This window comes from Otolemur garnettii, unplaced genomic scaffold (assembly GCF_000181295.1).
Source record: "Otolemur garnettii isolate 467f Iridium unplaced genomic scaffold, OtoGar3 scaffold00006, whole genome shotgun sequence".
NCBI lineage: Eukaryota > Metazoa > Chordata > Mammalia > Primates > Galagidae > Otolemur > Otolemur garnettii.
Window position 1 is genome coordinate 22,919,780 of NW_003852401.1, and position 14,713 is coordinate 22,934,492.

Sequence of the window (14,713 nt, forward strand, 5' to 3'; positions counted from 1 at the left end):
CAAACTGATGTGGTAAATACTAAGATGTGCTGGAGCAGCCAGTACTACTAGGAACACACTAGAGTCAGAAACCAGGGCGGCCCAGACTGAGTCCTGTGTCTAATTGGGAAGTCAACTGAAGAACTGCAGAAGCTAATTCATATGGCCCCAGTGTGCTCTGTACTCTTTCTGTTTTGCCTCTTTGTCCTTTTTTCCTTCTGACCTTTCTTTTGCTTTTTTATTTTAATCTTCCCACCTAAATTTTAAAATTAGATTTTGTTTCATACTCTAAGGATGAAGCTGCCACAATTTGGTTTATCAAAAGCAAGCCCTTTCTTTATTCTTTTATCCTATGTCTAGTTATTTTGTTTTATATGTCTTCTCTTCAAAAATCCTACTGATACAGTGTTCTCCAGTTCAGAGCTCTAGACAGGGAACCCCCATTTCCTAGGCCTGGCCAAAGAGGCCTTCTCCAGATGGCACTCTCTGAATGCAAATAGGATCAGAAAAAAGCAGCCTGACTAGACTGGCAGCTCATCTGGATGACCCTTCCTAAAAGTGAAAAACATCAACCCTGCTGCTTGCCTGGGACAGGAACTGTAAAGACCACTCATTGACTAATCAACCCCGCAAGATGTTTTCTGTCTGACAGGCCCTGGCCAAGCACCCTAGGTCTTTCCCCGCCAACCACCACCCCTACTTGCAGTCAGTATATGATCTCCTAGGCCAGTGGTTGTCAACCTTCCTAATGCCGTGGCCCTTTAATACAGTTCCTGTGGGTCGTGACCCACAAGTTGAGAACCACTGTCCTAGACACAGGTGTGAGAACCCCTCACACAGGGTTTTCCCACTTGAGAACACCCCCCCCACCCACTGCCACCGCTATTGTCAGAGGCTTTGTCACCCTTCTTTCTGTGCCTTTCCCTATAAATAAACTTTGTCCTGTCATTTATTCACCTGGTCTGGGGTTTCATTCTTTTTTTTTTTTAAGACAGAGTCTCACTTTGTCACCTTCAATTGAGTTCCATGGTGTCACAGCTCACAGCAAACTCAAACTCTTGGGCTCAAGTGTTTCCCTTGCCTTAGCCTCCTGAGTATGTGGGACTACAGGCACCCACCGCAACACCCAGCTATTTTTAGGGATGAGGTTTCGTTCTGACTCAGGCTGGTCTCGAACCCTGAGCTCAGGCAATCTACCCACCTCAGCCTCCCGAGTGCTAGGATTACAGATGTGAGTCACCGTGCCTGGCTATTAAGTCTCTTCTATACCAAGGCCCCACTGTGGAGAAAATATGCTAGTAATACTACCAAACTGTACATTTTCAACAGAAGGTTCACTTAGTGATCTCTAGAACATTACTTCTCAAAGAATAAACTCCAAACACTCAACCTTTAGAAGTGTCATCTGGGAGATTGTCAGACACGGAGGATTTCAGGCCAACCCCACCCAGACTTACTAAATCAGGATAAGAACAAGCGGAGACAGGTCCTCTGTTCTCGTTTTAAAGGACCCTCAGGTGATTCAGAGGCATATACAGCTGGGAAGCACTGCTCTAGAAACTTCCAGAACTAAATCCCAGCTGAATACATGTGTCAGATTTGTAACCATTGGCTAGTACTTCAGCCATGTTTTTCTGAGTCACAGGGGAAGTCTTTCACTTACGCCCCTTGAAGGTATGTGCTTGACACAAGGGGACTTAGACTCTTAGACTTAACTGTGGAAGTCACCTTGATTCTGTCTACCATGTGAAAAACATTCCCTGACCTTCCCAGCCATGCCTTTCATCTGTTTTGTCTTTGAGCTGTGTGTTGAGATGTGAACTGGTGCATAATCCGCCAGTCAATTCTTTCTGCATATCACAGCATCACCCATCACTAATGGGATTAATTAGTCTTGATTGATGAAATTGTAAAAGCGTATATCTCCAAGGGTCGTAAACACTGAACCTTAATTGAAATCAAATGTATATTTTTAAAAAGCATGTCCAGCATCATAGATTCCTTTCTGTTTGGGCTTTGTTGACATTAGCAATGGTATGGAAACCTGATCAGGAAAGGTTTGCTGTTAGTACTGCTTTGAATACAAACTTATGCTTCTCAGCACTCTAAGTAGCTGATTAGGGGAGGGAGGGATATTCTACTTAATTATTGGTTACACATATGGAATAAATCCCATTTTAATGGTGTCTAATGAGCCTTTCATTTTTAGAACCTTACACAAAAGCCTCTAATAGAAAGGGAAAGTAATATTTCAAAGGTCATCTTAATGCCACTTAATGTCAACAATCCGTAATCAAGCCAATATAGAGAGATGGTGATTACAGTCCAGTGATGATTCTTTTAAATATGAAATAATCTTCTAAATTAGCAAAGTGGTGCAAGCTAAGGTTCTTTAGGTTTGAGGCAACTTAAACTTTCTAATTAGAGTTTGTTACTTGAAAACAGCCTCAGAGTTAAAGAGATTTTTCTCCAAGTGAGACTTCATGCAATGCAGTCTTTTCAAAACCGATGAGACTGAAAGTTCTGTCACTTAATAGTTTCATGCACTATTCTCCTATGTGTTTTTAAAACCATGAAAATGTGCAAATGGAACAGGATGACTCCCCTTCAGTGCTGCGTCTCAGTAGGGACGCAGTGGGCATAGTAAGGTGGGGTATTCTGTTGATCAAGAGTTCACTGAGGAACTTGTGGGCACTCTCATTTCAGAACCAGACATCTGCCTGGTAGAAGATTAAAAGGTGGGGATTTAAAGAGTCTCTGGTAAGAGATTGCATTCTGGGATTTTTTCCTGTTTGTTAAGGGAGCAGAGATAGATAACCCTGTCCTACTTTGGAATGGAGATGTTCCTTTCCAGTCCTGGGTCAACTGCTGAGTGCCAGCCCATCTGACTCTTGTATGAGCCAAAAATGGGTACATTCTACAGAACACTTTACTGCTGTCAGAAGATTTTCATCAGAAAATGGACAGTGATCACAATATGAACATCATCCACTAACTCATCTGTGCACACTGGGGTGTGTCCCTGGAGGACTTATTAATGGTCGGATGGGCTAGACCCCACTCCTGGATTCTGATTCAGTAGATCTGGGTCGGGGTCAGAGAATTTGTGTTTCTGACAAATTTCTAGGTAACACTGATGCTACTGGTTTGGGAACCACGTCCTTGAGAACCACCGCTACTTGGGGGTCCACCAGTATTTAACCTGTCCAGCCATGAGCACTGACCTTGCTTGCAGCTTCACATGAGTAAAGTTTGAGTTTTATTCAGCTTATTCCTCCTCATGCCTAACACACTGGTGGCATGCCCATGGGGCTTCCTTAGTCTTTGTTGGAAAAGAGAAATACTGTTTAGATAAAATTACTCATATAGGTGAAGATTCCTAGTAAGGAGCTTGGCATAGCATAAATGCTCAATGAACACAGGGTCCCTTTTCTGCCACTGTGCCCCAAATTATCACCCTGCCTTTGTCTCTCCTGTATCCTATTCTTCCTCCTTCTGCTTCCTACTTGGATTCTGAGAGTTTGTTGTTAAAACTTTTGTCTGCCTGTAAAAGGTTTGTTTTTGAACCCCTGGCAAACTCTGGCCTAGAGATCCAGTTGTGTGTCCCTGGGTCCTGGGTTCATAGTTTGACAGCCAGTGCAGGAAGCATAGGACCTGAGAATAGGAAATCGGTCAATTTTGTGTATGAGTTGGTCGGTGGCAGTGACATAGGCAGTTGATTATCAAGTTGGACCTTCAATCTCAGAATGAACTTGGACTTCAGAGACCTTAGTGAGAGAGCATCTGGCCAAACCCAAGGAAACATTTCTCGTGGTCCTCAGTTTCATTCATTCATTTACAAGGGGAGTGCTCAGTAAAGATCTGGAAAACATGACAAAAATTAAAAAGGATTAAAGGCATCCCTTTGTGCAAACTGAAAGAATCCAATTTTGGCATAGTTAGTAATAATTTTTTATAAGACTACCTAAATGTTAGTTTATTTTTAATACATTTGCATTTAATTAAACTTATAAATCTCGGGGTAAAACTGCCTGAGGAAGAGGAAATTCTTATGCTGAATGATAGGCTTATTCCCATAATGAATGATAATGATTCATTATAAAATTGTTTGCTTTCAAGTTTCATCCAGATGCCGTTAGAGAAACAAATAGCACCTCCTTGTAAGTCTTATAGCATCATTAGTGTGACAAGTTCATTTAGGTGTGGTGCCCTCCACATTCCTGTAATGAGATGAGGATGAGGTCCTCAAGCAAGTTCATCCTTTGGTGCTGGATTTGCCTGGTCTTGGGTTCGTGGTTTCTTCAAGTGAGTTACTTCCACGAGAGGGAAGGGATGTTGTACCTACCGTGAGCTCCTGCCTGCCTGCAGTTGTCTTTCTCCTGCCTTACTTCATAGAACTCTGTGAGAGGAACCCCTTCACCCTCAATCTTTCCTCTGAAAACGGCTGTAATCCTGTTCTGTTGTCTTTTGGCCTTTCATGTTACAGAGGAAACATCTGAAAACAGGTGGAGTTTTGCTGTTTTACAGATAATCTTTTCGTTGTCATTTGCAGTCTGGGTGTTCATTTTTTTCTCCGTACTTGGTATTTAGAAAAGTTACTCATGTGACAGAAACATTTCTAACTCACACAACAGTCAGACGGGCTGGCATTGCAGCAGCTGTCGGAGGACTGGAAAGGAACATCTCCGTTCCAGAGCAAGGCAGCCTTCTTGTTCTGCAACAAATAGGAAAAAACCTTAGGATGCTAATCTCTTACCAGAGACTCTTTAAATCCCCACCTTTTAATCTTCTACTGGGCAGATGTCTGGTTCTGAAATGGGAGTGCCCACAAGTTTTCTCAAGTGACCTCCTTACCAAAATAACACCCCACCTTTCTGTGCTACCACATTCCCATTGAGAAGCAGCACTGAGGGGAGCCATTCGGTCCATTTGCTATTATTGGTAGTAGTAGTAGTAGTAAGACAGGCTAGAGTGCTGTGGCATTTACCTAGCTCACAGCAACCTCAAATTCCTGGGTTCAGCTTCAGTCTACGCTAGGCTACACTAGGACTCCAGGCAGGTGCCATGACACCCAGCTTTTTTTTTTTTTTCTACTTTTTTTAATAGAGTCAGGGTCTCACTCTTGCTCAGGCTGGTTTGGAACTCCTATACCCAAGGGATCCTCCTGCCCCAGCATCCTAGAGTGCTCGGATTATAGGTATAAGCCACTTCATCTGGCCAACCCTTAATATTTTGAAATTAAAAAAAAAAAAATACCTGAAATAAAAGGAGAAAAAGAACTTAGCCTAAGCAGGAACTTGTATGGGTCTTTTAAAAAGTAAGTCCTGGACAGTCATTCATTTGTCCATTATTCAGGAACCATGAATTAAGTATGTGCCAGATACTCAAGATTGAATGTCAAGCAAAACATTGGATTCTAACCCTCATGCATTTTATAAGAAAACAGATTTCATTATGGCTCTTTTTATTTAATTCCAAACTTTTATATTTATCCATATGAATAGTTCTCATGTATTTTTCCTTTTCTTTTGAATTATCTCTCCAGAATCTACATTATGATATGGAGTATTTGTTTGAAATTGAATTACTCTTGGTTCTGAAATCTATAGTCTAGATTTACAGAAGTATCAGATAAATACACTGCAAGAATAAATGACTTTTTTTTAATGCTCTGAATGTTCTGAAATGTTTGTTTTTCACTGATTTGCTTGGAGTTCATTGAGGCCTTTGGCCTTTGATTATTGCTTCTGTTAACAGGAATAATGACTATTAGTTGTGTTTTAACTGGACATTTAACTAGAAAGACTTTGGAAATGCTGTTCTATATAGACCTTATGCCTCACCAAGTGGACCATTTGAATTGGTCTAGGATATATCTGGGATCCCTCTGATCACTCTGTGGTGGAACTGGGGCTCCTGCTTTATCTGGTACTCACAGAAGCCTTATTAATCTCTTTCCACTCCCATGCTGGTAGGGAAACAATACAGCTTTCTCTCTGGCCAAGATCTGAGGCGACTGTGGAAAGGGGTGGATACTGAGGCCTTCCCAGGTCTGGGTATGCATCCCTGGCACTGGCCCCAGAACAGAATCCACCCTACAAAAGAGCCTTGCTAGGAACTAGGCTACAGGCTTGGCTTGTCCAAAACCACAAGCTCATTTCAGACCTAAGTGTGGTCCACCAGGTGATTCCAAGTAAAATAAACTGAGCTCCAAAAGTTTACTCTGAGTCCCCATTCAAAGAGAACCTTAAAAACAGAGGTTTGGTCAGCAGAGGTCTCTTAGCTATGAATGGGGGGGGGCTAATTTTGAGCCCCTTTACTACTCAAAAGTGACACCCATTGGAAAGCCCACTAAAGTGAGCCCCTCAGCTCCTCTCTCCCTCTAGCGACAGTCCTGTGACATGCCTTTCACTCTGCTGAAATAGTTGGCTTCGTCAGCATTCATCTTCTGTTCAGGCTAAATTTATTTTTATGTGAAATAGAAATCAGGAAAACACCAAAATTATTTTAAGCAAAATATCAAAATCAAAATAAACCAACATATGTCTGTGAAACATGTATAACTCTCAATCAAAAATAAGTGCAACTTTCATAAATTTCTTAAAATACTCCAGCATGCAAAATCTGGACAACTTAAATAGATGGAGTTATGACACGTTCAATTGTTCTTTCTACTTAGTTCATCTTTCACTTAAACATGAAACTTCCCTTAACCAAAACCTGGCCGCTTTGGATCCTTCCTTCCTTAACAATGGCTTCTACTATCTATCATAATAAGCAAGGGGGAAACAAGGGTTTGGTAAAACTTCTTGCAGCAAAGTTAAGTTATACCTGTTAATTTTGAATGGAAAGCAGCTGTAACTTACCTCCTTCACTTATATTGTCCTTTCCCACCCCTACCCCTCATATTTCTAAGAAGTGGTATTTCTTGATTGCTTTAAACACATTGTGCTATGTACTGGTAAATTTTCTGTATTTCCTAGTTTCCCTTCCAATGGGAAACTCAAATGGGCTTAAAACTGTCAAAGTAACATAAATATTCTGGGGCTTAGCACCAAAGAGAGAATTAAAAGATAAATCCCCAACTCACCTTTATGCCTCATTTATAGGGTTTTTTTCCTAACACATTTTTTTTTATTTGACTGTTATTTCAAGGATTGGAATCACTTGGACCCTGTAATTGTAGCTGATCTTTTGCCCACAGAAGACATTAAGTAAATCTTACTGTCCATAAATATTATTGACAAACCAATGATGTATTTATTGAAATCTTCAGCCTTTCATTTTCAATTTTGCTCTCCATGAATTAGATAATAACATTTCTAAAAAAATGTAGAAGATGCAACCATTACAGTAACTTTGGAAAATGACTTAGCAGTAATCAATTGTCTTCCAGCTTTCACTTTCAAAGCATGTTAAAAATTTTGTCTCATGAGGTTTAGCTTTACCATGTACGTGAACACAGTCACTCTTGAGAGTTGGGGAAAAAACCTACAAATATACTCAGGACGTTTATGACCATATGGATCCCGTGAACATAAGCGTTTTCACCCTGGACTCTTAGATCGTCAATCCTCCTTTTTTCTCATACAAAATGCTGATTTCTTTTTTGTTGTTCTTAGTTTATTAGTTGTCAAAAAGTTTCTTCCTTCTCAGTTCCTTCAATTTAGACCAATTTGGAAACGGAAAAGTGTGTTAATTTTTTAATAAGTCTTTAAGGCACACATGACTGTATTTTTATTAACTGAGCCAGATGGCTCACAGCGAATTTTCTCTGACATAAGTAATCACAGAAATCAGTTTGGGACCCAAATCTAGTACAGCAAGTGGCATGTATATTCAGTGGAAAAATGCAACTCACATAAACATATGGATGTTTTTAGAAGTAATATTCCCGTTTGGATTTTATTTCATCGTTTTAGGCTAAGTACACACTAAGGACATTTTTTTTTTTCCCTGTCCCCCAGACTCAAGCATTCAAGATCCTTCTCGACAACCAAAACTTGTTTTCTTTTTGCAGTTTGAAGGTTGCAAGAAGGCCTTTTCGAGGCTTGAAAACCTCAAGATCCACTTGCGGAGTCACACGGGCGAGAAGCCGTACCTGTGCCAGCATCCGGGCTGTCAGAAGGCGTTCAGCAACTCCAGTGACCGTGCCAAGCACCAGCGGACACACCTGGACACTGTAAGAATGGCAGGAGCTTCTAGTTTTCAGCCCCAAACCCGGTGTGCGGACAGGCCCTCTTGCTAGTGGGAGGGTGAAAGTGTTTGCTCTATGGTCTGCAGGTTAGAAGGACAATGCCAAGGGCAGGAGCAGAACCCAGTAAAGGGCCAGAGGGGCCTTGTTGAACTGTTTCATTTTCCTGTAATCACAGGTTATCCTAAATATTACAACTTCCTGGGACAAAGGGGTTGGTCACCTGTGGGTATAAAACAAAAACAGCTTAGGCGCTGTCTTGTAGTAGATTTCAGTACGAAGAGTAACCTCTAGAGACTGGGCATTAAAATAAGCACTGCCATATCAAGTAGATAATGCATGCTATCGCTAGAAGTGAAGAAGAAGTGTGTTTTGGTTTGTCTGCCTGTCTATATGTTTGTATTTACTTTTACTCGGGTTCTTTTCTTGACATAAGAATTTTGCAGCAGGCATGGATTTTTGAGAGGGTATCTGGCCTTTTGCTTTAGAGAACACCTGGTGTTTTCACCTTCTAGCTCTCTGCAAAGAAAAAGCGAATCTTTCTCAAGGGTTCAGTTTCATCATGCTTCCTAAGCGTTAGCAGCCCCCATCCTTTGACAACAACCCTATGAGAACAATTGATTTTCATTATTACACCCTTAGCTCCTTAATGCGGCAACATTCTGTTCACTCCCAAATGCCTTTTCTGAGACTCGACTCTTATTTTCTCAATTATGTTGATAGCCCTCCTTTGCATTTCTCAGGATTTGATGCCATTTTCCTTACATGAGGCCAGGTAGACTCGATGTAATTTCACTTCACTTAACAAAGCCATCAGGATAAATGTATTAAACACATCGCAGATCTCTTATCCCACGTTCCTGCAAATAATGTATTCATGACAGTACTTTTTCGGTGTTAACATTCTGAAATCTATTATTAAACCACACCAGAGTTTGAATTTTGAAAAGATACTGTTATTTCTACACACCTTCTCATACATATTTAAGATTCTTCTGATGTTATAGTTGACATATTTATTAAATTTTATATTAGTCTCTATTAGTCATATTGATAGAAGCCATTTTAGCTATATGTCACATAACCTTTCTAAACAGAATTATCTTCCAGTATACATCAATGTGATGGTTTGCCTAGTAAATATCTGAAATGTAATTAGAGCCACACGGGCAGAGATGGACCCTTTCTGCTCTGGCTGAATTCAGTGACTTTAGGACCAATAGAATAAAATATTAAATGAATAAATTTGATGAATAATGGGGCTTTTTAAATTACGAAAAGGGAGAAAGAATAAATTATGTTAAAATGCCCTATTTTGTTGTGTCTAAAATGGTCTTGGTAGAATCCAATAAATTTTCCAATTTGTCATTAAACTTTATCATGGAAGAATGAACATTCATGAGACAAGATTGTCTTGAGAAATTGCTTCTACTCTAGCTAGTTATCTGTAGCTTGAAAGGACTATTGTGAGGCTAAGTGTTATGGTTCTACAATACCCTTCTTTGCTTAGAGCTAATTTTGGTTAATCAAACTAAGAGCATTTTCAAAAATCATTTTAGAATTAAAAAAAAATAACTTTCTAAAAACTTTTTAGGGAAGCTAAGATAATCTCATATTAGTTCAGTCTCACAACTTTTAAAACTCAGCTATTTTTGTTTTTTGAAGGAATTATTTCTCTATTAAATCTTTTTAAAATGTCATTTTTCTTTTAAGCGCCAAACTAGCTCCTGTTTAAATTCTTACTACGTTTAACAAATTGGTAAGCTCTTTTAAAATCATATAGAAATTAAACACTTGTTTTAAAAAGCAAATTGTACTTGCTTGAAGAATTTATGATTTAAATTTAGGTCTCTACACTCCTTATGCTAATGCTGTCAGAATTTTGGATAAAGTATCTTTCTTCAACTAAGTAGATGCTTGTGTGAAAATGGTTTTCCCATAAAAGATTACTGAGTTCATAATTTTAACCCTGAAAAGTTTTATTAATTCAGTTCTCTATTAGCATCTTATTATCTAAACGGGAAGTAATTATACAGTACAGGTGGAAAATAGTGAAATATATAATTTGATGACATGTAGCATGCCATTTAAACTTACAGTACAGCAGTACAGCTTAGCCCAGTCCCTGACATTGCTTTTTGGGGCATTCTGGTGCCAGGTGGCTGATAGCAAGGGACAGAGTAAAGGCCAGCTTGGAAGAATAGGTGATGATAGCCAAGATGCTTTCCAGAACATCTCAAAGTCAAATACAAAATGGCATTACCAACCCAAATCATAGTGACCATAGTAGTAACAATGGCATTGATTCATGTAACATGTTAATAGTCATAAAGCCTCTTTGAGGTCAACCCCTCTTCTAATGCCCAAGCCATAAGCTTATGTGGTCACAATAGGACTGCCAGTAAAGATACTGGCTAGTTTCTCCCCTAAATCCAAGGAAGCCAGGGAAAGCAAGTGCAAGAAAGCTATACAAACTCAGAATTCCAAGGTTAAAGAAAATCTTTGTTTATCTAATGGAAATTCATTGGCAAGTGAACTTTAGTCAATAATTGGCTCACCCATTTGTAAAAGCCACAAGGTAGGAGCCTGGTTCATTCACTATTCACTGTTAGATCCCAGCACATCCTGGAAGCATCAGAGCTGTTGGGTGAGTCAATCAGTCAGTGAATACAGTCGATATCAAACATAGAATTCAAGTGGGATGGCTCACACCTTTAATGCCCGGACTTTGGGAGACCTAGGCAGGAAGATCACTTGAGCCCAGAAGTCTGAGACCAGCCTGGGCAACATGGTGAGAACCCACTGAAATAAAAAGTGAAACCACTGGCTGGTTGTTTTGGCATGGCTGTGTTTCCAACTACTCCAGAGGCAGAGGCAGGAGGATCACTTGAGCCCGGGAATTTGAGGGTACAGTGAACTATGATGGTGCCACTGCACTCTAGCCCAGGCAACAGAGTGAGACCTGTCTCAAAACCAACAAACACACAAAAGCTAAATTAAATTGAGTGTGTCAATGTTCTCAAGATTTTCTCTATGTTTAGAATCAAAAATGACACACACACACAAAGCAGTGTGAATGACAAAATATGGCTTCCAGTGGAGAAAATAATGTAATTCACATATTTGTTGGCCCCAAAAATGACAAACAGGCACATAAAAACAAAAATAGGAGCAAAATATAAACAGAAAAAAAGAAAAAAAAGATTTTGTTTTTGTAGTATAGCGGGTTTCTAGAGTAAGAAGCCAGTTTTAGAGATACATTTTGAATCCTAGAGGCACAGCTCTAATACCTAACGAGATACTTAATATATCAGTGACTGTTAATATGTCTTATAAACACAGTTACTACTGTGATTTTAAAAACTTTTTTTAGTTATTTAAGTCAGCAGAAAATTTTGATTTATCTCACAACTGAAGAGTCATAGTCTCAAACTCTCAAAATTCATAGGAATTTTGTTATTATAGTAGGAGTAGAGGCTGAAATTTGAAGGGATGTAAGGTTGCTCTCATTCATTCATTCATTCCTATCATATACCAAGCATCAGGAATACCAAAGAAAGCTTCTAGACTGAGCTTTAGGCTCTATACCTCGCATCTCTCAGGAGCATGAGGGAACTGGAATAACCAAACTTTGTGTTCTCATTGTACGGACCCAAGACCTTATTCACATAACTCAGGCTAAGCACGAGGATTCCTCTGCAACTAATAATACTAATGCTTCTCTGGCTGATTTTTCTGGTGTCTGTTGTTTGAAACCTACTGTCTCTTACTCACTTTACGCTAATTTTCTCTTCTTAATTCTCTCCTTTTCTCTTTCTGAATCAGGTTTCTTCTGAAACATACCCAGTCTTTTCTGGACTTTTCTACAGCTTCTTTACCTGAACCCTTAAAGAATATGTGTTTACTAGTTTCTGACAGTACCAAAGATTATTCTCAGGGAAACATAATGGTAAGTATGACTAGAGATGCTTACTAATACTTTCCACGTTAAAAAAAAAAAATGCCACAAGAGATTTCGCAGGAGAGTGTACTCTCAAGCAGTCTCTTCAAAAATCATCACAGACAGGACTTCTCTGTGTTTTTTGAAAGTTTTCTCTTTACCGGAGTGAAATTGTTAGACTTCCTAATTAAAATGCACAGATATTACCCAGCATTAGGTGGCAGTTGGTTGATAACAGTTTGTGCTCTGAAGTCTTTGAGTATAACCTTCCCCAGTTACCTGTTTGATTTAACTTCAGACGTTTCTTTTTTTTTCTTTCTTCTTTAGAAACCTTATGCTTGTCAAATTCCAGGATGTACCAAACGCTACACAGACCCAAGTTCACTAAGAAAGCACGTGAAGGCACATTCTTCCAAAGATCAACAGGCGAGGAAAAAGGTAACTTTAAAAGAGAATTTTCCATCCAGAAAAAGTACATTTAAGTTATTCTTGCAGTACTTAGAGCTGCTGCAAGGCATTGGAAATTCTTATACTTCTCAAGGTGTAACATGCTTTCAACTGTTTGAAGAGGGAAGTCTCCCATGAAGTAATAGCAAGGCTACGGTTTGCGTTACCGGTACAGCCAGGTAATTTCTGGGGAAGGATTGTGTAATAGGGATCAGAGAAAATTATTAAAAGTCACCTAAGCTGGAAAGTAACAACAAGACTTTCATGGAAATTACATCTAAATAACTGAACAAATTGAATTGGGAAAAACAACAACACAAAAAACCCTTTCTGGAGATGAGGGATTTTTTTTTTTGTAAATATCAATTCACTGAAATCATTTTAGCTCTAAGGAAGAAGATAGGGAAATCTCTAGGGTAAGTACAGAGTATTCTTTGCCTTTTTTTCCCCTTTTTTATTAAATCACAGGTATGTACATAAATACAATCATGGGGTACAATGTGCTGGTTTTACATACGATTTGAAATGCTTTCATCAAACTGGTCAACATAGCCTTCACGGCATTTTCTTAGTTATTGTGTTAAGATGTTTATATTCTATACCTAGTAAATTTCACATGTACCCTTGTAAGATGCACTGTAGGTGTGGTCCCACCAATTACTCTCCCTCCACCCATCCTCCCCTCTCCCCTCCCCTCCCTCTGCCCTTTCCCCTTCTTCTTTCTTGCTCTGTTGACCAGGCTAGAATGCAGTAGTGTCATCAAAGATCATTGCAACCTCAAACACCTGGGCTTAAGCGTTCCTCCTGTCTTGGCCTCCCAAGAGGCTAGGACTACAGGAATGTGCCATCAGCCACCATAGCTAGCTACCTTTTATATTTTTTGTAAAGACAATGTTTCAGTCTTGCTGAGGCTGGCCTCAAGTGATCCTCCCACTTCAACCTTCCAAAATGCTAGGATGACAGCCACGAGCCACCATACTTGGCCAGCATTCTTTACTTTAATCTTACAGGAAAACCAGGTTTCTTGATAGGTATTGTGCATGAAAATTTGCAAATGGAATTGAACTAAAATCCCTTTGACATCAATGAGGAATTAATGTAATTTCAAAGGTCATAAAAATCATAGTATCCTAGATTTGGAAGAAATGTTAAATATCCACCAGCCACCCTACCTGACTTGCTCTCTTAATTGCATAAGATCTCAAGCAAGTGGTTGACCACACTTCTAGAGATGGGGTGCTCACTACCTTCTAAGGTATTTTCTAATAACTGAGTTTTTAAATTTTTGGACTAAAGAGTATCTTCCATCCAGGACAGAGGACATGTTGAGCTGCCCTTATTTTGTTGTGTGTTTCATTTGGATGTCTGATCTGTTAACAAATTTAAGGGAAGTTTGAAACTCAGCTTATTTCAACTGATTGAGCCCCATGGAAAGGGTTTTGAGATCACTGTGGCTTCTAGTTAGAATCTTGCATTCTTTCATGGTTTATACCAATTTAACACTTTTTTTATTGAGAAATATTCTATAGTCCTTTTGTTACTTGAGTTTTCTTCTCCATGAGAGATGTCAGCATAATGCCAGCCAAGGCACGTATATGGAAAGAATTTGATCTCTTCCCTGTGAGTTGGAAACATGCTCAGTCAGAAGGATTTCAAAGATATTCTTAAATAGCATATAAACCTGCTCTTATAAATCAGTTGTTAAAATCATTTATTTTTTGCTAGAAATATAGTTAAACCTCTTTACGTGGAATCCCAGTAAGCTGGTATCTGTGGTTATTTAGTATGGATATGTTCTTGTATTTCAGAAAAGGAAAGAAACTGCCAAGGTAATTAATAATATAAATAAAGTTGGAAGGCGGGTGTTTCATCCTCTCAAAATAACACACCATTGTTGCCTACTCTCAACTACTTTTAGCAGGAACACCATCTAAAGCTTTTTGTCATGATCTATGTATATCTTATACATTTGAGTATAAATTAGAAATTCCTTATTATTAAAGTAATAAATTATATTTGTCAAAAACAACAACAACAAAAACCTCCTAGTTGAAAGGTTTTTCTCCCTGGAAAGTCAGACCATTCTCCACCTCCAAGTTGTGTGAGGATTTCCTGGAATAGCAAATCTATCAATAATATTGGATAGTACTTTT

The 14,713-nt window shown here is 39.1% G+C and overlaps 1 protein-coding gene across 1 annotated transcript in view; it reads left to right on the forward strand.

Annotated features, from left to right (window-relative positions):
- Positions 1-14,713, forward strand: part of GLIS3 (GLIS family zinc finger 3) — a 448,158-nt gene that overhangs the window by 336,443 nt on the left and 97,002 nt on the right. The window contains exons 5-6 of the mRNA XM_012813159.2: positions 8,000-8,161; positions 12,441-12,551. Of these exons, the coding sequence (XP_012668613.1) occupies positions 8,000-8,161; positions 12,441-12,551 (273 nt within the window). The remainder of the gene's footprint in view (positions 1-7,999; positions 8,162-12,440; positions 12,552-14,713) is intronic.